This window comes from Plectropomus leopardus, chromosome 15 (genome assembly GCF_008729295.1).
Source record: "Plectropomus leopardus isolate mb chromosome 15, YSFRI_Pleo_2.0, whole genome shotgun sequence".
NCBI classification, from domain to species: Eukaryota; Metazoa; Chordata; class Actinopteri; order Perciformes; family Serranidae; genus Plectropomus; species Plectropomus leopardus.
Window position 1 is genome coordinate 4,863,474 of NC_056477.1, and position 24,400 is coordinate 4,887,873.

Consider the following 24,400-nt stretch of genomic DNA (forward strand, 5'->3'; position numbering starts at 1 on the left):
ATTTATGATTTTACAAAGCTGACATAATTGCTTAAAGGGTAACTGAGGAGAGCGTTTGGTCTCCTACTTTGTTTTCTGCGTTATGAAAGAGCAGATTTCACTGTTTGCATGTCAAAAAGGCGACTGTGTAGGCCATCAGAGAGATTGGGAGGAACTCGTGCTCGCCTGTTAAGCAATTTTGCAGCTTTTATTCGAGCTGTCAAGTCAGACAATCGGGAGATAATGCAGCCTTGGTTTGTAAATTATAAACGTGTCAAGAGATGCACTAAAGGCTTCGACAGATGCCACTTATCTCCAGCAGCCTCTGCAGTGTGACTGTATCATCAGAGGGGAAATATAACATTTTGATGTTTACATAAGAGAAGTATTAGTATCAGTCAGAAATGTAATTCCTTTCACCCATCCCTCTCGCAGGGGATTGACTCCCCAAAAAACATACAATGATTTTTTTTTAAAGCTAACAAAACAAAAAAAAGGAGCAGAAAAGCATCCTCGCTGATCTTCTGTCCATTTCCAACATCGCTTCTTGTATATTTTTTGGTGGAAATCCTCTTAGAATGCAAAGTAAATAGATTACGATACAGTGAGGGATTAGGGCTCGCGCGGCGCTGTCAGATTAGTCGGTGAGCGCAGCGCGTCGACAGCTCTGACACGGCTATGGCTGCTGTTCAGGAAAGGGGCTCCGCGCGATGCTTTAAAGACGCTGGTTGGCTCCTATTCATGAATAAAACTGTGGCCCGTAATCTCGGCCAACACACACACACACACACACACACACACACACACACACACACACACACACACACACACACACGAAGCCTGGAACATTCAATATCAGCATGATGGAAGTATAATTCAAGTCTTTATTTTTCAGGATGATTAATGGAAAGGTTTTAAACATAAAAACATTTCCAGTCGTTTTTTGTTTTTGTTTTTTTTTTTTAAATCAGAAGGCTGTTTTCTTTTAACGTTGATTTGGTTTAGACAAAAATTTAACCTGAATTCACGTCTTGATTTCACAGATCAACAATGACAGGTCTAAAAAAAAAGAAAAAAAAAAGCAATTTAAAATATACAACTTACTAACAAAAGTGGTGATGCTAAACTGATATATTTACATATGACATTAATATATTATTTCACTTCAGTCAGTGTTTACAGTCCTCTGCTGTACAAAGAGTCCCTCCTGAGGTAACATCACAGGTAAGTAACTCTTTGCATTTACATTTATAGACAGAGAGTTTGTTTTTGTTGTTGGTGTGGTGTTTCTGTGTCTCTTATCGTATCTTAGTCCATGTCTTCAAACCATTCCTAAATGAACCACATGGAGGATCCCGAGGTCGTCAACATCCTGAGGGAGAGAAAAAACTGCATTTTATAAACCTGAATGAACAGTGTGGAAACATAAAGACAGCTGCTTAAAAGCACATGGAGATTTCAAAGGTTTGATAATGATCTGAATCTGAATCATGTCCTCTTTTATCCTAAATTCACACCTGAAAGTTGCACTGACCTACACAGGAAAGACAAAATGTTAACTGCTGATAACTTTAATTATAAAGCCTTGAAGGCTTCAGCATCACTGATGCTTTAGGTCGTAAACGGAAGAAAGTAAACTACAAATAATGATTGTTTTCTTCATTAATTGTTTAGTCTATAAAATATCAAAAACTGTGAAAAACACAACTTCACAAAATCCTTAGTAATCACCTTAAAGTGGTTTATTAAATCTGACCAACAGATAAAAAAAACAAAAATATTTATTTTATTATCATATATGTTAAAAAGAAGCCCCAAATTCTTCTTTTTAGACATGCTGTACTGTGATGCTTTAGGCTTATAATTCGACATACTATATACCATGACTTTTCAGACGTGCAATATAATGACTTTTTTCAACAAGCTATACTATAACTTTCATTTGACATCCTTTACTATCACTTTTTTTTAACATACTGAACTTTTTTCGACATACTATGACTATTTGCAACCTGGTTTACAACAACTTTTTTAGATACACTATCTAACACTGTAAAGCCCTCTGAGGCAAACCATGTTTTGTGATAATGGGCTCTATAAATAAAACTGACTTGACTTGACTATACTATGACTTTTATTTGACATACTATATTATGACTTTCTCGACATACTGACCTTTTTTTCCAACATGCTTTACTATGGCTCAGGCCACTCTTTATACACTGGAAAAACGAGTACGTTGGCACAGTGACGCAACACTGTGGACTTGAAATGACGTCAGATTGATGCAAATATGTCTTAAGTAATCTTTTGGGAAAATCAAACCCCCTCTTTTACAGAAATCAGTTAGTGGATGCAATTTCAGAGTATAACTACATTATAGTGTGTTTTAAGCCATTAATAAATGTTAATATAGAGCTTATAAACACTAAATAGAAAAGAAAGGGTGTGTTAAAGTAAAATGTAACATATAAACATGTTTTTTTTTGGTAGCAGAATTGAGTTTTTGTATGTTTTCTGGATTGGGAACCACTGCACTGCTATTACATAACATCTCTATATAAACTATTGGCTTGAGCCTCGTGAATTCTGTCAACAAAAATCAAAATCAAAATCAATTTCCGTTCAATCAACTCACATTTCCGCCGCCTCTGTCACCTTGGCTGCTTCCTGCACACAAAAAAAAAAAAAAACGACAGGAAATATTGGCAGCTGTCAGAGAGCTTCCTGTAAACCAGCCGTGACACTTTAAACAAGTACAACAACCAAAACATTAGGCATGCATAATCACACACAGCAGCCCTACAGCACATAAACACAGACACACACACAAACACACACCCGGCTGAATGCCTGAGCAGGTTACATGCTCGCTCAGTAGGTCGGACATGTCGCCTTTTTCTGGGTTTTAACGAATGTAAACCGTTGTCACTCATGGCGATCTCTCTCGCTCTGAGCCCTGCGTTAATAAGTTTATGATTGACATTAAAACCCCGGCGTGCCTTATACAGATATTTAAAAAAGCTGATGCAAATTCTCTCCAATAGCCTACAGTCCGGATTATCGAGTGACAGAGCGATTTGATAGTGAGACAATTGCTAATCACCCGAAAAAAATGTAATTATTAAAATGGGGAGAGCAGGAAGAAGAGACGAGGAAGTAAAGAAGAAGAAGTGTTTTCTTAATGTGTGTTTTTTCCTAAATGACCATGTAGTTATCTCACACGTGAGACTGAGGAGAGGAGAGCACTCAGGCGACGTTTAGAGAATAAAACAGGCTGAATGTCGCTGAGAATCGTTGCGGGGCTTAAAAATATGTCCCTGAAAAAAGACGTGTTGAACGTGAACAGATTTAATAAACTGGTGTGACTCTGTCAGCCGGTACTGATGACAACGAGAACAGGCGTCATTTAAGGAGAATTCGGAGAAACTTTGAGTCTGGTTTTGTTTAAAGTCAACAGAAAACTAAGTGTAGATGTTTCTGCAGTTTAGTGTATTTCCAGTTTGGACAGGTTTGTATGTTTAAAGTCTGTAAAGATGTTAAAAGTTTGTCATAAAGAAATTATTGTATATTTGGAATATAGTTTTTCACAGGAATACTGACTGATGTTCAACTGATTCTCTGTTTTGAGATAACCGTCAAAAATACACTAAAGGGGATTGATACTGTTTTTCAGGGCTGATACTGATATTAGTAGATAACAAAAAATTGGTATCGATATGCATTTACAATAAAAATTAAAATATTTTCTGTCAAAATGTAGAATTTTGAATATAACGAACACAAAACTTTGGTTTAAATGCTTTTAGAAAATGTTTAATCAAAACTGAAACTTTAAAATCATATACAGTAAGTTCCCTGCAACTTTTTTTAAAAATAAAATTCAATGAAAATTCTAATTTAGAAAAATGAATAATTAAAATAAGCTCCCTGAGGTTTTACAAAGTAAAAGTCCTGACACTTTGTTTGCATGTATCACAGACTGTCTTCCTTGGTGTCGGCTGAGTGTAACACACACACTTTTTCATTAATTAATTTTATTGGCAATCATTAAAATAAAACGCTGATACAGAAAATCAGCAAAATGTCAAATATTGACAATCAGCCAGGCCGATAATCTGTGACCTGTAGTACACTATTTATCACAAAGTCAAAATTTCAGATTTGGAAGTGAAAATATTGAAAAATAAAGATTTTAAAACTCTATTACAACAACTCTATACAAAGGAGCAAAAATAATAATAAGTTTAAAATAATAAAACAAACTGACTGCACACAAATCCTTTTAAGAAAACTCAAAAGAGCAGCAGACTTTTGTATCAGAGATTTGAGTGAATTTTGTTATTAGTGGTGCAGGAAGCTCGCTATTTTTTAACTCCACATCAACAGATTTCTTTTATTTTCAAATTTTTAGTTTTCAACAATCGCTGACTCAAGTGACGTCACTCTGGAGCCGCAAATGGCTCAAAAACAGATATTACTGGTTGTGCAAAATCTGTGGATTTGAGACTCACAAATCAATATGACGGCTAAAAATGAAATATTTCTGTTCCGTGTTTACTTCAAGGAAACGTAAAGCTTCATGAACAAACGTTTCTCTTGTTTATCAGATTTCTCCATTAATCTTCAGGTTAAATGCTGCTCATTTCCATTCCTGTGATTCTTTAGCAGAGTGAGGTTAATCTGCTGCATTAGATAACTGCAGACACAACTGAGATACAGCAGCTGAAAGTGAGACGGACACACAGACGGACAGACACACTCACACGGACCTGTTTGTCTCAGCGTCCTCAACACGTCTTGGCTCACGGTCACACGTATGCTCTCTGCCTGCGGTCTCCTCTGATTGGCTCTTTCAGCACTGGGAACAAAAAGAAAAGTGTTTTGTGTTATTGTTATGGCTCCCTCCCAAAAGCTTTAGGTATCTTACTCGGAGTGTCCCTTCCACATGTTTCTTCTATTGTATTTTATTTTATTCTGAGCCTCTATTTTCTTTGACGTGTGAAGAAATGATGAAAAACATCTGTTCACTTTAAGGATCAGCAGTTAACACAGAACATAATATGTACTTGGTTTTGAAACGTTGCAAATTTTTTGACAAACTTGAGTGTTAATTTGTTGAATTCAGCTGAGCTAAACACTGAATGATGAGGCAGAAAAAACATGAGTCAAAAGCTAAACTGTTGCCTCTCTGCAACAGTATCGTTAACTCAAAAGATGTTTGTTTTTTTACAGTTTACAAAGCAACTTTAGCCCTTTTAGACAAAAATAAATACAGAAATAAATAAAAAACACTAATACTCACTGACATTTGGCTTTTGTCTTTAGTAGGTTACAAACCGTAACGGACGTTAATGACGTTTTGGAAGTTGGCACATAAATAGACAGGAACAGCATACAACAGCAGTTTTGTTTTTAATATTGTGCAATATGTGACGCTGACATGACAGCAAACTGAGAGCTTTACCTGATTCAAGCATGAAATAAAGAGACAGGTCACTGGCACTGAGAGAGACACTTCGATACACAACAATATACCAAAAATGAAACACATTCTCATCCCAATGCGTCACATGTTGCCGCTTTGTCAGTGGACTCCATATTCGGAGTCTGGTATTCTTCTGTGTCTGATGTTTACGTTCTGGGATCTCACTACCGTGATGTAAACAAATGCACATGGTGGGATGATGCTGCACGTTGTTATATTAAGGCAACAACATTAACATTTTTCACTGGGCTCCATGCTGCTTTCTACTGTTGGATGCTGTTTAATGGCATATTTTTAACATTGAACGTGACAAATCTTAGAAAAAAAATCAGAAAGGGTTTATTTTTAGTGGAGTTTCCACTAAAAACTGCATAAAAACACTCATTTTAATGTAAGCTAACTTTCGCTACTATTTTCTACCCACTAGATCAACAGTCCCCAGACGTCTGGTGAAACTGCATTTAAAAATCTGGGCCATTGGTAAAAAAGAAACCTAGAAGTTATCACAGCACATTGTAACTGCGTCCAACTCAAGACATGTTTACGTTTGACTTTAGTTGACTTCGCTCGTCCAGATTGAAGACGGAGGTATTGATCCACATCTATAACTGTCTCTCAATATATTTTTTTCTGACTTTATTTCTCCTCTTTTCATCTTACTATTTTGGGAAAAATTAATTTGTGGGACTTATCACCACCGCCGACTTAAATGTGTGGTAGCAGGATAAAAATTCAAATTTATTGATTTAGATAAACCTTTTAAGTTGCAGACATTATTTTGATGAGTTATGTTGACTTAAAAATGTTGATAATTACATCAACCTATCACTGTGTGTAATTTAAAGTCAAATTTCTGCCTTAATTGACTTAGTAACAAAATTCAAGTTGTAGTAACCTAATGAAACTGACTTATAATTTAACTTCAAATTCGGACAGTTAAGACTGTGTGTCAGGGACCTGCAGGCCACACAACCATGACACAAAGGACATGTTACATAAAAATGTACGTTTTTGATATAAATGATAAAGTAAGCACTACTTAAAAACACATTTAGTTGTTGAAAGAAAAAATAATTACCCTAACTTAATGTAGTGTGTTGGTTGTTAGAGGTTGTAATAACTCCCAAAAATGGATGCAAACGGTTGCATTTATTTTTTTGTTTAGCTACATCAGTAGTCATTATCATTACGTGGTGTGAGACAGATATCCTCACCTCCGTCATATGACAGTGGGGGTCAATAACAGGCAGATTTCTGATCTTTTATTGATTGGGGCTCATGATTTTGATAAATTGGCAAACCATGACAGAAAGTGTAGCCTTCGTGTTTCTGTTTGAGGCTTCAGGATCAAGATACTGAACTCTTTTCTGCTTACAGATTTTGGACACAAATATCAAATAAATACATAAAAACTGAAAATAAATCTAAATTATGAGCTCAGTATTTCATTAACTTTTGCCTCCACCAAGCAAAATAAAAATAGCCTCCACTCTCCTTCCTCCGCTGACAGAGGTGTACGTGACGAGTGAAGAGGCCAGCAGCCATCAAAGGAACGTTGGGATGTTTCCCAGATTCCCGTCTCGTTCGCTCTCTCTCACTTCTCCACGAGCAGAGTCGGATTTGGGGAATGCGGGAATCGGCGAGGAGCCCCCAAACTGCCATTGTGCTCTGCCTCCCTCTCTTTCTCTGCTCTTTTCTCAGCGAGCCAAACGGGAGAACGCCCGCGCTACAATGCCTCCCCTACTCCATCTCGGCTAAGCTGTCATTGGCTTCACATGAGAAACAATGAAACTTCATCGGAGACCAGATTACAAAAAGGAAAAAAAAAAAAACGAGGGGGTTCAATATAAAAAATTGTTCTAAAGGAGGGGGGAAATTGTGGAATAAAAAAGGCAGAGGCTTTTGTCTCTTTCTCTCTGTGGCTATTATCTTTTGGGAGGTTTGGGGATCTGCTTTCTTAGCCTCTGTCAGCGGTGCAGGGGGAAGACCTGGGGTAGTGCGACCGGTCTTTTGGCTGCCAAATCGCCCTAACCCTCTTTACCACTCTTTTTTTTCCTCCTCTCGCTCCTTTTTACTGTTTTTTAAAAGAGCTTAGGACAGAGCATCTCTCTCCGTCTCTTCCCCTCTCTCTCTCTCTCTGGACCCAGCTTGTTTAAATTGGCTGATAGGAAGGGATTTGGGATGGATGGAGGGGGCTTAGAGAAACGCAGAGTGGAGGGGATGGAGGTGGGGGGGTGCAGAGAGTCATCAGTGTTACAGTCAAACAGCCATGAAAAGCCTATGAGGATGAAAAGAACAAGAGCGCCTTTTTTATCTAATGCACACAAATCCCATATAAATACTCCAATATGTTAGTTGGTGGATGACAAGGAATGCCCCTCCGTCACCCCCCTCCCACCACCCCGTCCCACAATAATAGAGACGTGGATGGCTATATTTGTATGTATCTGTTTGTGTGTGTGTGTGTGAGACAGGCCGGCACAAAGAGAGGGATGCTCTCAGTGTGTCTTTAGTCACGCCGTTTCAACATGTCATTCATGTAGACGAGTGTATTAAACAATCACTCTGAAACAGTGAGTTTTCGTCGGCACTCCGGAGACTGAACCGTGGTGAAAATGGACTCCGGTGGAGTTTTTAAATGTGGCTTCGGGTTCAGCGTTGGGATGGCTGGAAGCGTAAGACCCGGAACTGATGTGGCTCTGACATTTGAAATGTCACTGGGAGTGAAGGCTTTTAGGCTGCAGCTGGGTCATTTGGCCACAGACGCTCTCATACAATTCACACACAGACAATGGTGGATCGCGGCGGGAGAGACGACGACGAGTACGACCAGGAGTAAAACGGTGAATCCTCCGCACATAAAATGTCTGTGGCTTCATTTATAGTCGAACGAAATATTTTGTGTTTATTTAAAGTGGCTATAATCAATATTTCTATGACAAAAATGTACCAAATGACAAAGTGACAAAGGTACAGCTCATTGTTTTACTGTCCAACCCGCAACTTTACGGTTATGATTCACTCTCACTGCCACTTTCATGTGGACCTTTTTGATCATTTTTTTGGAGAAAAAACTGTAAAAACTGACTGCACACTACCTGCTCAGCAGCAAACGACATACAGACGCAGTTAGACACTAGCTGGTGAACGTAGAGGAGCATTTAGCAGCTAAAGAGACAAATGCTTCACTCAGGAGGTGGTCCAGACCAACAAACAAAGCTAAAAATAAAAGATAAAATTGGGCGTACATTCAAGTGAACTCAAGCACGAGTATAAATGAATGATTATGTTAATGATTAAGTTCGACATCTTAACTTAAAAAGCGACGATATGTCAATGTTAGCAGCCAAAAGAAGAGTGGTGCAAGAATGAGTCCTAAAACTTGGAAATGGGCTAGTGTTATTATGATTAATAAGAACTTCATGAAGAAGTATAATTCATTCATGATAATGGTTTCAGCAGCTGCAAAGGCCTGCGAGTCCTTCACTGACAGCACGAGGCAGGTGAGGAGGCTCCAAACGTCTGAAGGTTAAATTACTGTGAGACTACGTGGATATTTGATAAACATGTGCTGCTGCAAAAGCTTCTCTGATCAGATTTAAATAAACATACAGGACTCGTCATGATTATTCTGTTATTCAGCAATATTATTATTATAATATTTTAAGTCAGTGGGTTTTTGGTTACATGCATGAAATAAGGTCTGTGGTAAACACAAGCTGAAGAGACGTTAACGTTTTGTTCCATCATCAAATACATTAATAATTTAATAAGTTTTTTAGCTTTTATTTGTCTTAAAAAACACAGTTGCTAACAAGTGGCTAAATGAGACTGCGGATCGTCAATACGCCAAACAAGACTTTACAGCCTGGATGTGGTGGCGACATTAACCCTTCCAAACCTCAGCAAATTGATTCGATTTCTTTCAAAAACATAGAAGATACACAAATTGCAAGAAATCAGTCAAAGGTGACGAATTAAATTACTTGAAAATTAACTTTAAGTTAGTTCTAAAAAAAGGGGCAATTATTATAAAATTAAATTAAATGTCCAGAAAGCTATATTTACAATCAATATAATTCTATGTTTAAACTAATCTGTAACTAAAAAATCTGTACATATTTTTTCTCATTTTCTGTTTTTTTTTTTCAGGTTATTTTTTATATTTTTTTGGTGATTTTCAGGTAATTTTCTTGTAACTTTTAAAAACTAATTTCTAGCGAGTTTTAGGTCCATGTGTTTTTAAATTGCTCACCACGTGCTTCACATGTTTTTAAAGAAATCAAACCAATTTGCTCAGGTTTTCAAAGGGTTAAGTCCTGTGACTGTAGCTCATATATAGCCTAGCGTTAGCTCTTTACTTCTGGTGATTACATTTAAGCCAAAGCTTCATAAAAGTGGTCTTCATGTGTGAAGATTATCTTGCTGAACAAAAAAAAAAAGTATCATAAACATTTGTTTACCACAGAGCTTATTTTCAGCAAAAATCCAAAATCCAATGGAAAAATCCCATTGTCTTTTTGATGAGGAAACCACGGCGACATTAGCTTCCAGGTTGGCCTACAAAAAAAAACCGTCATCCCTGTTGCTCTCTGAGAGATGTGTATCAGAAAAAAGAAGAAAACACAAAACAAACACACACGTACTGTAACAGGCTTCGACACAAACACGTCTTACTCACTGTGCTGTGGGAGCGTCGGGGGGCGGACGTCCTGTTGCACTCTGGTCCCTCTCCGTCTGTCTGTCCCCGAGGCTCGAACCACACAACAACACACCATTTCTGCCTCTCAGAGGATCCTCTGGGAAACAAAAACAACAACAAACACAAACACACAGAGGGATGAGGATGAGCGAGAGCAACATTTTTCATCTAACTGCGAATAAAATAAAAGAACAGCCTCTTTCTCCACTGTTGTTTTTAAGGTGCCTAAAAAAAGTATTTAACTCTTGTAACTTTTCGTATTTTGTTCTTTTTGACACACAAAGATATTTTCTTGTATCCGTCTATAGCCTGGAGTCTTATTTTGTCTTCATGGGGTATGTTTTACTGCAGTACTGACTTCCCAAAAGCAGATACGAGTGTTGTTGTACGGCAACGAACTATATACGTTACTTCTAAAACTAACTGGCTGAACGTGATTATTAAAGTGTCCTATTAAAAAAAATACTGATACAACCAAGTGTTTTTGGTTTCATATTTGTAATCAACTTATTTCACTTTAAAGAGAAAAAAAATTCTGCTGGTAAATGACGAGAAGAGACATCAAATCTACTTTCATTCAAATTTTAACGTAAAAATTTAGACAAGCGGTTAAATATTTACTTAAAGGAAATGTATATGTTTTGTCAGCACAGATGTGTAAATATGTCACAACAGTAAAACAAACTCAAATCAAAAACTGAAACAGGTTGTTGAGGGAAAAATGCCATGCAGTCTGGCCTTATGTTTAAAAAAAACCCAACAAAAAACAAAACAACCTGAGGGAAAGTAAACAACACAAGCACACAAGAGTAAACAAACACCAGGTCGACTGTGGTCGAGAACGAAACTAAATTCTATGTGCTGCAGTACTGTACGCTTTAAATTATTTTTGGACAATAAAATAAAATAAAATAAAATAAAATAAAATACACTATTCGAATTCTACTTTTCCTACTGGTCTTGCCTAAGTGAACTCTTTTATGTAACTGCCTTCTTTTTTGGATAATTTACCAAACTTGTGTATTTTGTTGAATTTTTGCAATAAATCAGATTTGATGGGCTTCATGCAAGAACTTTTTTGTATGCTCATCCTGAAACTAAAGTTACTGTGCAAAAATGTACTAATAAAATAAAAAAATAAAATCAAATAAAAAAAATCTGAAAACATTATGGCATCATATTTAAAGAAAAAAATCATCCAGATTACAATAAGTACTTGAGTACTACCTATTATATTTATCATCGATACTGGTAACCTGGTGTGGGCATTATTGTTTATGATGAAATGCACTTTATTTACTGATTAAGTTTTATATTTTCACATGCTGTGACGTTATTTTAGTCTTTTTGTATTATCACTCTCTTTTTATCTGCACTCTTCCAACTTTGTATTACAACAGAGGCTCAATGCTGATTTTCCTAAAATATGTTTGATGTTCTTTCTACTTTATTATAGAAAAAACATTGTCATCATTAGACTGTTTTACAGCACTATTTTGAATATTTTTGTCTTGATTTTTTAATTTTTATTTATGCAGATCACAACCACCTGAGTATTGGGTGTTTATAAACAGATTTTTCATCTGTTTCAATATTCAAAACAATTTATAAATTTTAATTTTAGTTTGAAAGCCCAATATGACAAATCACAATTTGCCTCAGAGAGCTTTACAACATCGTCTGTCCTTGGATCCTCACAGCCGAAAAAATCTTCCAAAAATCCTTTAAAAGGGAAAAAAAAGGCATGTTCTACTTGGTTTTCCGGACAAAGCCTGATGTAATCTCTGAGATCAAAACGCTGGCACGTTACAGTTGATATTCTGTCAGATTTCCGTCTATAGTACGATTTCAGCTCTGTAATCTAGCGTCTCTGTATTGTTTGTGGATACAGTTGCATGTATGTGAGTGTTGGTTTTTGCAAATTTGGACGTCAAACCTTGGCAATCATATTTCTGACAAAAACACGTCATGCTGGTAAAGTTTCTGAATTGAGACGAGAAGTCGAGCTGTAACAGAGGTTTTGTGATCGCAGCGACCAACAGAGCTGAGAGGGGAACCGAAACCAACAGAAAGCTTTTCCTTCAACACACCGGAGCTAACAGGCTTTCACCAAAACGACCAAGAAAGGAGAGAGAGGAGGTGGAGAAGTGGATCTTCAGATAAATCTCTTGTCTCTTTGCCCATTGAAAGGCCCTGCAGTCACATCAGCCTTTGTGAGGGGGAGACAGAACGATCAGGCAAACAACTTGGCTTCTCCTCCTGGCAAAAAACGCTACTCCAAAGAAAACGAGATAGAGAGGAAGAGAAAGACGCCTTCCCTCGCACTTGTTCACCACTCTGCCTCGCACAATGCCGTATCTCTCTGAATCAACACACTTGTCAGCCAGACAGCTATAAGCGATTTCCAACGCTGTTATAAAAAGGGACCGATGCTAAGCTGAAATGTGTGTCCTCTATTGTGTGTTTATTTGTGTGTGTGTGTGTGTACGGAGGCAGGATTTCTGTTCAGCGGCGTTTATAATGGAGGTACTTGAATATGAGAAGAGGTGCATAGAAACATGGTGTCTCTGCCCAATCTGAGTCCAAGACATCCACCTTAGAAGAATCACTAGATCTGGTATTGATTCATTTTTTTAGAAAACAAGGGAAAAATCGTCCAAACAAAAGCATGAGATTCGCTCTTCTCTCCAACGTTTCTTCTTTCCGATGCAAATCCAACTCGTTTCTATGATTTCCTTGAAGTGAAATGAAACAAGCCAGGGTGGTGATGGCCTAGATCAGCTGTTTTTACTCCTGCTGCTCACGAAAAGCACAACTGGGGGCTCACAGTGGCTCAGTTGGTAGAGTGGGCGCCCCATGTACGGAGGCAGAGGCAGCAGCCGCAGGTTGGATCCCAACTTTGGCCCTTTGCTGCATGTCATCCCCTCTCTCCCCCTTTCACACCTTAACTGTCCTCTCAAATACAGGCGAAAAAAATAAAAATAAAATGAAAAGAAAAGCACAACAGGTTGGTTTCTGTGCCATCAGGGAGTTAATGTAAAGTTAATATAACAGTTAATTTCAGGTATTAAAAAAAGGCTCACATGAAAAGTAGCAGTGCTATAAGCTTTAAGAGCCAGAAATAAAACCTACTGACTTTTAGTCAAAGGAAAGGTTCAGTATTCTGGAAAAAGTATTTGCCTTTTGCTGAGAGTTGGTTGTTTCTAGATTAAAACAACTGATTTGGAGAAACTCCCATAAGTTAAGTACTAATTTTAACCTAAAACATGGAAGTCCTCACACTGGACTAATAGACTAGTATAATACATATTCTGGTGTGCGAGGGGTGGATCTGACGGAGAAGTAGACAGCCTGTCACTCAAAAGGGCTCACCCTTAATTATGAAAACTTTAAGCCTTAATAAAATGTAAACTGGTGATTTATATAAATATGTGTTGTCATGAATGGGAAACCAGGCTGCAAACACGTTTATCTCTGCAGTAGAGTTGGGTGTTTCAACATGCGGGTCTTTGGGGATTTACTCTGGTTTGAAGCCAGCCTCAAGTGGTCATTCAAAGAAAAGCAGTTTTTGGCATTTCTGCATTGGCTTCATTTTTAAACCTGAGAGTTTGCTGCTTGGTTATATCCCGTTTCTTAAATTCTTTAAAAAATTGGGGTGCAGAAACACCAATTGCACTTCACTGACTGACTAGTAAACTGTCTGCTACCACCTTCAAGCTGCTTCACGGCTTCAGCACAACTGACATCAATATTCCTCCATCAGTCTAACTTCTGCCACTTATCCACATCTGGGTCGAGGTGGCAGCAGGTTAAGCAAACAAGTCCAAACACCCACAGTCCTCCAGCTCTTCCTGGGGGATCACAGGCCAGGTGGGATACGTAATCCCTCCAGCGTGTGCTGGCTCGGCCGCGGGGTCTCCTCCCTGTTGAACGTGCCTAGAATACCTCCACAGGAGAGCGACCAGGAGGGATCTCCTGCTCAGAGACCTGAGGCACCTCAACATGCTCCTTTCAATGCAAAGGAGCAGGAGCACTGATTTAAGCTCCCGCCTGAATCTGAACAGCTGACTCTGATTTATGATGAAACTATGCTTAGGTGTAGATCTATGGGTCGCTGTAGGTCGCAGAAGAACTGACACGCACATCTCCCAAATTACAACACAACACATTGAGCAAAAAAGGTTTGGTTGCTTCAACTTCTGTTGGGAGGCAGAACAACACAAAATAAAAAAATATCATGTAAATGGTTTTTAAGTTGTTTCAAGTGAAAAAAAGGTTTCAGCCTTAATGCAGCGAGTCACTGAAAAAGAGCTGAGCTTTGTCAACATTTTCTTGTAAGCGTTAGAAAGACAAAAACAAATGATACCACTATTCTTAGTATAAGTTAAAAAAAATACTGAAGTCAAGATGAACATGTTACTTGACCTGGAGGTGAGAAAATTCTGTTTGAATCCCTTTTAATATTGAAATAAAACCCTATGAGACCTGCAGGACGGCTACTTGGACAATGTAGGTACGCTTTTAATAAACTCCATCAAAAACAGAACCATCAAAAAATCCTGAACTTGCTGTCGATTATCAACTATTTCTCCTGTTTGTGTAAAACCTGAAGAAGCGTTTCAGTAATAAAATAGGAGTTGTTCATTCATGTGATTATGGTAAGTTCACTTCCAAAAGTGTTTCGTGTGGCATCACCTTTGCACCCACAAAAGAAAACAAACACATCAGAGCCACAATATTACAGAACTGGCAAAATAAACTGCAAACTGCTCATGACTTATAAATACTTTCATCACAGGATTTCTACGCACACAGAATTATTTTCTGAAGGTAAAAGTGCAGATTTATAGGAGTTAAAAAGATCAATCAAGTATCCATGTTATTAGGTAATTACTCTGCATTTTAAATAATCTCTGGTGCTGTTAGGACCTTGTGGGGTGTCGAGGCTGCGAGCAAATCCAGCTCAGTGAAAAATCTACTTCTAATTTAAGAGTGTGAAATGTACAGTCTGGCTGCTTTGTGTGTGTGTGTGTATGTGCAGTAAACGTGTGTATTTGCCTTCATAACAAGAAGCCGACCTGGTTCAGGTCATTCGCTGTTTGCACAGAGAAACAGACGGATGTGTTGGGACTCGGAGCTCGCTGTAGGGAACACCTGCTTTACATGAACAGACAATGCAAATGTTCGCTTCATGCAGGATTCTGTATACGACCTGCCTCACACGTCACACCCAACTGCACACATACAGTTCACATATTTACACAAACACATATGTCTCCGAGGGCTGTTTTGAATTTGAGCTGTAGTGTGTGACTATGACTGAGAACAAACACATTTCAGTCTCTTGCGTGTGTTCAAACAGAAAAAGTGCTGGTCCGGGCCAAAGGTCCCTGTAGCGGCAGCGTGGGAACTTGTGTGTTTTGAAAAGCATGTGGGCGATGACTGTCTGCGTTGAGTCGATGTGGAAGGTGTCCGACTTTAGCGTGTTCAAACAGACAGCGGCCGCCATTTTTCAACATACAGGTATGAGAAATAAAAACATGAAAACGTTTCAGGTGATAAAACAACAACCAGACCTGAAGATGCTATTTGGTACAGTCCTGATTAATTTGCATGTTGTGATAACAGTAGCTTAGCGCTGAATTCTCTACTGACTCTAATGCTGCTACTTATTTATGAGATGCACATACAACATAACAAAGAACAAATATTAGTTTTTTGTCTTACTTTGGGAAACCTTATTTAATACGGCTTTGGGTTTGTTTTAATAATGAAATTCATTATTGTTTGTTTTTGCAAAATGTTACTTTAATTAAAATCACGAGTGCCATCATCTATTTGCTTTACTATTGTGTAAATAAACTAAAATGTAATAATATAAATTTTTTTTTCCATCTTATGTTATGCATTCTGTGCATTTTTATCCTTATTTTTATCTTACTTGTACTAACATTATCAAGTGGGTTTTATCCATGTGAAGATGCATTTTATGTATTCTATTCTGATCTTAACTTATTTCTACGTGTGAGATTTATTATGTCTTCATGTCTTTTCATGTGAAGCTCTTGCATGTAATTTCTTGGTGTAAAGCACACTGGGCTCCATTTCTTATATGAAAGGTGACATACAAATAAAGTTTATTATTATTATTATTATTATAAAATGCAGCTAAACTAAACTTTACATTTGCAAACAGCTGGAAGATGTATTCAGATCCTTTAACTATAACCTACAGTGAAAAATGTACTTAAAGTGAAAGTTCTGTTTCTGCAGTAAAATGTCACATATGAGAATGGATGAGGAGCATTTCATTGTAGCTGCTCTGGGTGCAGCCTGCTTTAAAACTTAATATACAGTTATGGGAGTTTAGTATCCTGGCATCATTAAATGACACAGTCACCAGAATAAACGTGAGCTTTGTATGTTTCAGAGAACACTTAAAATACTGGCACTCATTGAACATTTTTCTGTATTTACTACAGGAAAATTCAGAAAAAGACACATTTCAGCTAAAGAGCTGTTCTGATTGTTTTTAGATTTTAACCACAACTGTAAACCTCCACACATGGTCTAAGATTATTGGAGTTGTGCACGTTTCTGTTTTTTATTGTATGTTTGCAAACCACAGATCTGCAACTTTTGTACATTATTATGTAGTGGTCTTTACATTTCAACAATGCTGTGGGTAACTTGTGGCTAAGTTTAGGCACAAAAACCACTTGGTTATGCTTAAGAAAAGAGCTCGTTTTGGCTTAATATACCCAGTTTTGGTGACTAAAACGGTGCTGGAAACTGTACTGTCTTGCTAAAAAAACACCCAGTTTTTGTTGTTTGTTGGTCTCAAAATGTTGTCTAATACTTGTCAGCTGTCTCACGGAGGCTTCAACCACTTTACTCCTCCACCTTTCAGATGACATTAGTCAGCTCACATGTGATCAGAGCTGCATCTCTTAAGAAACTGATCTGATACGTATCAAACGTAAAAATGTATATCTGTGATTTGCAGAAATGTACAATCTGAAAAGCAACTACAGCTGTCAGAAGAGCACAAAGTACAACATCTACCTCTGAAATATAGTTAAACAGAAGTATAGAGCAGTGTGTTCTTAGGAGCCACAGCTGATCCTGGTGGTGTGTGACAGACAGGCAGGGAGCTGTGTGTGTGTGTGTGTGTGTGTGTGTGTGTGTGTGTGTGTGTGTGCGTGTGTGTGTGTGTGTGCTGCACAGTTGTGCTTCAGCGTTCAGACAAGCAGACAGCACATTAACGGAGCAGAAAAGCCAGGTCATAAATAATGAGTGGCTCGCTTCAAGCAGAAGGCTCCAGTGAACAGGTGTCTCGCTTTACACACACACATAGACACACAGACACACACACACATAGGCATCAGTTTATCCGTCTCCACTACTGACTGTGACAAGATGTCAATATCCTCTTTGTAAGTGTGTGCGTTTGCAACTAATGTGTGCACGTGTATGTGTGCACGTGTGTGTGTGCATTTGTGTGTGTTAAAGAACGCTCCTATCTGTATATCTTTTCATTTTTCTGTATTTTTTTCTCAACATTTCAGTTTTTCCGCACTTTGTTATCTACTCTCCTTATTTCTATTGACATTAGCATGTCAGCAACAAGGAGCTACGTCTTTTTAACTTTTTGTTTTATTAAGTACCTGACCAGTTTTATAATATATCATTAAACACTGAAGTCTGTCAAAGCTTTCTTCCACGACAGTTTGACAGACATTGACACGCCAGCGGACGCATGCATGCAACGCGGAAAGAAGGCATCAGGAAATAACACTGCTGGTAATGAAGCAGTCTAAAGAGTGTGAGTGGCTTATAGGTTTGCCGGGAGGGGAGGTGGATGGGTCCAATAAACAACTTACTTGCACGAGTCCTGATTTCGCCTCCCATTTCTATGTCATTTTTGTTTTCTGCACCTCAACGCGTGCCTCTTTTGCCTGAACGTAACCACCGTGACTGTCCCCACTGATGCTCATGTTACATAAACATGAGGACCGTGACGTGTCGTCCCACCATGTGCATTTGTTGACATCACTATAATGGCATCGCATAACATAAACAGCTGAAAGCGAAGGATACCTAAAACGTCACGAGTCTACGCGTAACATCACCGACAGAGCGGCACCATGTGACGAGTTGGGATGAGACCGTGCTGAAACATCAGGCTGGAAGCTAGTTAAGCTTGTGCGTGTGATATCTGCGCTGGTTGTGGTGTTTTTTCAGGACCGCTTTATAAATGTCGATGCTTGCTTAAAAACTTTAGACATGCGTAGCAGGCTGTGTAAATTGACTTTTTTTTTTAGTTCTGTTTGATTTAGGGGCCGGAAGTTAGAAGACACAACGAGAAAAGGAACGAAAACCTAAACAATGGGCGTCTGAATAAGATCAATATTCAAGCAACCCTTAATTTTCATTTATTTCTTAATTTTCTTCACTATCTTATATTCTTTCTTTTTTCCTCTTCATTTTATTTGTATTTCTCTTTCCTTCATTGTCTCCTTTCCTCAATATTTCATCCTAGTCTTTCTTCCCCCTTCCCTCTGCACTTCTGTCTTTCTTTCCTCTCTTCCTTCCATCATCCCTTCTTTTTTCTTTCCCTCCTCTGTCCCTTCCTCCCTCTTTCTCCGAAGCGCTGTTGTCCAAGGATAGGACATGCTGCAGGTGATGAAGGTAAATCATCTAGGACATAATTAAGAGGCTTATGAGGAGGAGTGCACGTGTTATGCATCACATTAGAACAAAAAAAGAAAAAGAAATTGCATGCAAACAGGCCTCGTAGTTACACAAACGCTCATTTTCATTCACCGACAAACACACAGACACTCAGCCTGAGGGGTCTGACCTTATACAGTGGAGTTAAATACCTCTCTCGCCTCATTTCATTGTCTCTAAACACACACACACACACACACACACACACACACAGACACACACACTTGAGCGCATTGCCTTCTGGTGTGTTTTAAGCACCAATGAAGGACTCATCAGACATGTTCATCTAGTTCCCTCGCAAATTTGAATGTTTTCTGCTCACCCGTTGGCCCTTGAAGCCTCTCTGTGAGGAATTGTGTGTGTGTGTGTGTGTTTGTCTCTGTATGTGTGTGTGTGTGTGTAATCAGGAACTCGGCTTGATCCCCTCTGGTATGTGCTTTCGGGAGTGTTTGTCAAAGGGCAGCAGCACAGCCTGAAGTAGCGACAAAAAAGGGCCTTTGCTGGTTTTCTTCCTCTTTCTGTTTACTCCGAAAAACTTAAGTGTAATTTGTTTCATTAGTCTGATATTAAAGGCTTTATTATTCAAGATTTAAGACTTAATATCGCATTTTTTATTTTTATTTTTGGGGGGAAAAAATACCAAAAAATAAGGAAAAAGACATAAAGATTGTGTGCTGGTGGTGATTATGTAGAGGTTGATTTTTACGCTTTCCATTTGACTTTTCAAACTTTCCCAGTATCTCACTTTCAATCATAAATATAGATTATATCGTCTTTTAAAAAAAGGCAACAGGTTGTGTGGATTTTACATGAATATTACTCTGTCAGACATGATCTGATTTAATTCTCCTTTGTGTCATTAAACGAGGGTGACAGCCTGAGAAAATACCTGGTGTTACATATCAGAAAAGTGTGTCGGAGTGGGTGAGTTACCGAGGTTATCAGGAGTCCACCTCCCATCTCAGATGTGAGGAGAAATAACCAGTCACATTTGGTGTCTTTTTTTCTGTCCAAACATTATGATTATTTTCTTACCGTTGCCTGCGACGGTCCGGGCCTCGATTTCATTAGCTTTCCTCTTGGCCACGTCCGCTAGCACCACCTCGCCCTTATCGCTGGCAACATAATGGAGGTCCTTTGAAGGAAATGCAAGAAAGAAAGAAACATGAACGTTAATCTAAAATGAATCTAGGCTACGATGACAATGGTCTTTTTTTTTTTTTTGGAAGGGTGGGGGCGGTGTTTTGGCGGGAGAAGGAAGAAACAGATGAAATGACAGGGAAAAAATGAGCTGTTTGAAGCCCAACATCAGAAAGAGCACCGGTTGGATGAAATGCCGGTTCCTCCAAAAACTTTGAAATCAGCCTGCTTGCGCTCCCTCCCTCCCCCTCCACACACACCCCTCACACCCTCGTCTCTCCGTTTTTTGAACTAGGGACGATGTTATCTGTCACATTTCAAAAGTGGGAGAGGAGGCGAGGGACTGTTCACCTTTCAGAAACGCTGGTATTCTCTCTTTACGGAGAAACATATCCAGCCGAGCACATTACTATATCAGCCTGCGACAATATTGGAAACAGCGTGTCTGCTCTGTATCTCTCTGTTTGAGACTTACGGGGCCATAAAGAGAGATAATATTGCTAAATGATGTCTGAGGGTGGCTGATTTAAAGCCCAACGCTGCCATACTATTCATTAACAACCACACAGAATCACACAGCTGCTCCTGTTTTAAGGTGCGCTGAGCTGCAACGCTGAGGTGAGTAAGTTAAAAAAAACCTTTACGATATAGCACTTTTTAAAACACACAGTTACAAAGCGTTTCACACACACACACAACGGGACAGACAAGACCAAAACAAACACAAACACAGCACATGTTGCTCTATAGAAAGGCTATTCTTATTACGGTGTTTTTTTAATAGACGCTTTAAACAGTCCAAGAACTCAGCAAACCCTGCAGACCGGGGAAGATCGATCCAGAGGTAGGAGCTAAAACAGCAAACGCACGATCAGCTTTTGTTTTGCAGTTGGAGCGGTGGATAAATAAGAGACCAAGATTTCAAGAATAAAGTGGTTAAGATGTAGAATAAGGAACGAGAAAGGTCAATTTGTGTATTTAAATACCTAAAAAAAAAATAAAATAAACGTTTTTTTCCCTCAAACTGTTGTTTTAATAAATTAGATCTAATTCAAATAATAATTGTTGTATGTAGTGTTGAAATGTGAAAAAATTAAATCTACTGGTGAAATTCTGCATAGTGTAATTGTATTTATTGTTTCGATAAACATTACTGTTAATATGCCAGAGTAAAAATATATTTTAATAAACTGAGAAAGTTCAGAGGATAGCTACTAAACGAGGAGAGGTTAAGATCATTATTTTTAACTCCAGCATACATTAGACACAAAGATGACATGATTGAGATATATAAGCTTGTTTACAAAATATATATTTCGGCAGAGCCTGTTATCCACTGTTGGAATAATAGACATGATTTAAGACAGAACTCCTTAAAATGACTTCCACTAAGACGTTTGTCCGAAAAGAGAAAAAAAACCAGTAATGTCTCCCCAATGTCTCGAAAATCATGCAATGAGCCTCCACAGGACGTAGTGTGGGCTCCTTCAGTTAAGTCATTAAAAAATAATTTGGATACATTCTGGTCAACAAAGGATATTTTGTATAATTTTAAAGTTTGTAGTTTTGTTATTTATAGTGTGATATTATTTTGTTGTATGTTTTGTAGCAGGATTTATGTCCTGTATAGAAAAATGTCATTACATTTTATTAAATTAGCCAGAAGACTAGTTTTAAATGTGAGTTTGGCTGCCTAAAATCAAGAAACAAGTTTAAGAACAATAATCATGATGTGAAGCATATCAATTATGGTCAGCAGGAGTAAAACAAAGACAGCTGAACACAGACATGAGCAACAGAAACTGCATTACAGCTTCACAGAAACAGACATAAGCAAACGCAGATATGAGCAACAGGACAACAGGAGCACTGTCCGGTCAACCAACAGGGTAGTTTTGCAGCACGTATGTAGGAGTGCTGCTGATGTGCACCGTTTTCCCACAATGCCATGCACAAAGTCAAATGAGAAGCTGTCAATGAGTCAATACATGCGCACCAGACAGAGAAGTGAATTCTACAATACATAAAACAAAACTATGTTTTATGTATTGTTTGTGTTTAACTATTGGACACATTAACTGACTGCACTGCCGTCTTATATCCGTGGGATCTTTGTGGCTAAATAAAAGATAAAAAAATATAAATAAATGAAATAAAAATGTTGTAAAAGGGTTTAGTTTTAAAAGAGTGTATCCTGATAAGACTGTTTCAACATCAGCTGAATGAGAGGTCCTAGAAAATTCAGGACTTGTGCTGAAATGACAAATAATTGATGATCCAAACCGTACAAATGACCACCAACAGTTTCACATTTGTCAGTCTGAGGATCAGACGGGTATAAAACTGGCGTGAAACTCTGTCTTGAGATTTGAATCCTGTGAAGTTAATGCAAACTACACCCTTAACCCTTAGACACCTTGAAAATCCTCGATTTCTTGCAAAAACATGGGAGGACGAAAATGAGTAACTTAACAAAAAATTACTCAAAAAATTAGCAAGAAATAAGTTCAGATTTACGAGAAAATCACCTAAAAAAACAGCTAGAAAAGCAAAGCTAAAAAAAGAGAAAAAAAAATAAGGAAATTATCTTTAAAAAAAATAGCTAAAATTAAAAATTATTATATAGTCAGTAACATATAATATAGTCAATATAATATCTGGACATATCACCCTTTTTTGGGATAATCTGCTTTTTATTTTACATCCTTTTTTCTCTTGCTCTTTCTCAATTTTAACATTTTCTTGTCTACTTTTTACCATTTTTTTGCATTTTGCTCATTGCCTTTTCCCCATGTTTCTGAAGAGAACTGTTGCACAAGTTTCAAAGGTAAAATACTTGTGAAAGGTGTTTGAATACAGCACAAAAAAAATGATGTCGATCCAAGTTTTTAAGGGTTAATAACAATCAGCATGTTGCCCCAGTGGCTCCAGTGAAGCCCGTCAATAACCAGCAGCAAACGCTGAAAATGTACTGGTCAGCTCCCAGTCGCTCTGAGAGGAAAGCCTGATATACAAACGTGTGTTACACAGGTTTGACTCTGAAGAAGACGCAGTCTGCACGGAAACATTTGCACCTTATTAAATATATTTGTGACTCGTCTACTCCAGTATTTTCTTTGGCTGCAGTCCTTGTGAAGTGGCCCATTGAAATGTGACATCATTTAGATCATTTATAGATAAAACTGAGAAAAATCAAAACTATACATTGAAAAAAGGTAGAAAAAAGGGACTGAAGTACGATTTTAAATTTTAGAAAAGAAGGAAAAAAAACACCCAACCTCTTAAATTGATTGAACACAGAGAGAATCACACTCTCATCCTGGCACCCAACGAGGGGCTACTCAGGGTCGCAGGGTTTCCTCAGGCCGAGCGCAGGCCCTGAGGGGGCATCAAAGGGTACAGCGTGTTAAGGAAAGTCTTCCGCCTCAGCGACATCACAGGACATCAGTGCCGTGACTCAGGGCTCGCCATGGATAACCCTCAGCTGGCTAAAGCCTGCCCCCAGCTGAGCCTGCACCCGGCCCTAATACCCCCATATTGTAACCCAGCTTTTGTACCCCCGGAGGAAAAAAAAGAGAGAGAGAGGGGGTTGCTGGTTTCCAAAAGAGGAGGGGAGCAGAGAGGGATTGTGGCTGGGGGGAGAGGGGGTGTAAAAGAGAATGAGAGAGAGAGGGAGAGGTGCTGAAATTGAGGAGTATGAATGGGAACAGATTGGGTAATTATAGTGTGGTGCCTGCCCTCTGTGGCGAGGCGTTGGGAGGAAATGTGAAAATGGCCGACAACAAAATGGCCTCAAAAGGACCTAAATCGGCTCCCAGGACTGAGGTGGCTAATTCAGCCGCTGTGAACGAGGACACGGCCCCTCAATTAGAAATGAGTGAGGCTTCCTAATTGATAACAAACAGAGCGGCGGAAGATTAAAACAGGCGAGGAGGAGAAATGATAGAGAGAGACTGTATGACAGACAGAACAGAACAATATGAACATTTGATGCCGGGGCGCTTTATTCCAGCTTAGCTCCTCATAATACTGTCTGAATCTGGAGAGAGGGACCCAGAGAAAGAATAAACGAATGAACAAACGGGGAATGAGAGAGAGAGAGAGACGCACACTGAAAGCTAAGAGAGAGAGAGAGAGAGAGAGAGAAAGAAAGAGGAGTATCAGCCCGACTAAGAAGGGATAACAATAATACTGCATATAAAACCATCAGATATTACACCTCTTATTCCCAGACGCTCAAACGCGACACTAATCTTATTTATATAAGAGCTTTAGGGGTTGCAGCGCCTGATAAAGAGGGGCGTTTTAGTGGGCCATTTTTTGGGGAGTAGAGGGGAAGAGAGGGAGGGGAGGTGGTG

General features: G+C 38.6%; 1 protein-coding gene across 2 annotated transcripts in view; it reads right to left on the reverse strand.

The window, feature by feature from the left end:
* Nucleotides 1-914: 914 nt before the first annotated feature.
* Nucleotides 915-24,400, reverse strand: part of LOC121954604 (WD repeat containing planar cell polarity effector) — a 91,164-nt gene continuing 67,678 nt past the window's right edge. For both annotated transcript variants that reach the window (XM_042502207.1, XM_042502206.1), the window contains 5 exons: nt 19,938-20,037; nt 10,149-10,266; nt 4,752-4,840; nt 2,618-2,649; nt 915-1,351 (listed from right to left, as the gene is read on the reverse strand). In XM_042502207.1, the coding sequence (XP_042358141.1) occupies nt 1,301-1,351; nt 2,618-2,649; nt 4,752-4,840; nt 10,149-10,266; nt 19,938-20,037 (390 nt within the window). In that variant the 3' untranslated portion in view covers nt 915-1,300. The remainder of the gene's footprint in view (nt 1,352-2,617; nt 2,650-4,751; nt 4,841-10,148; nt 10,267-19,937; nt 20,038-24,400) is intronic.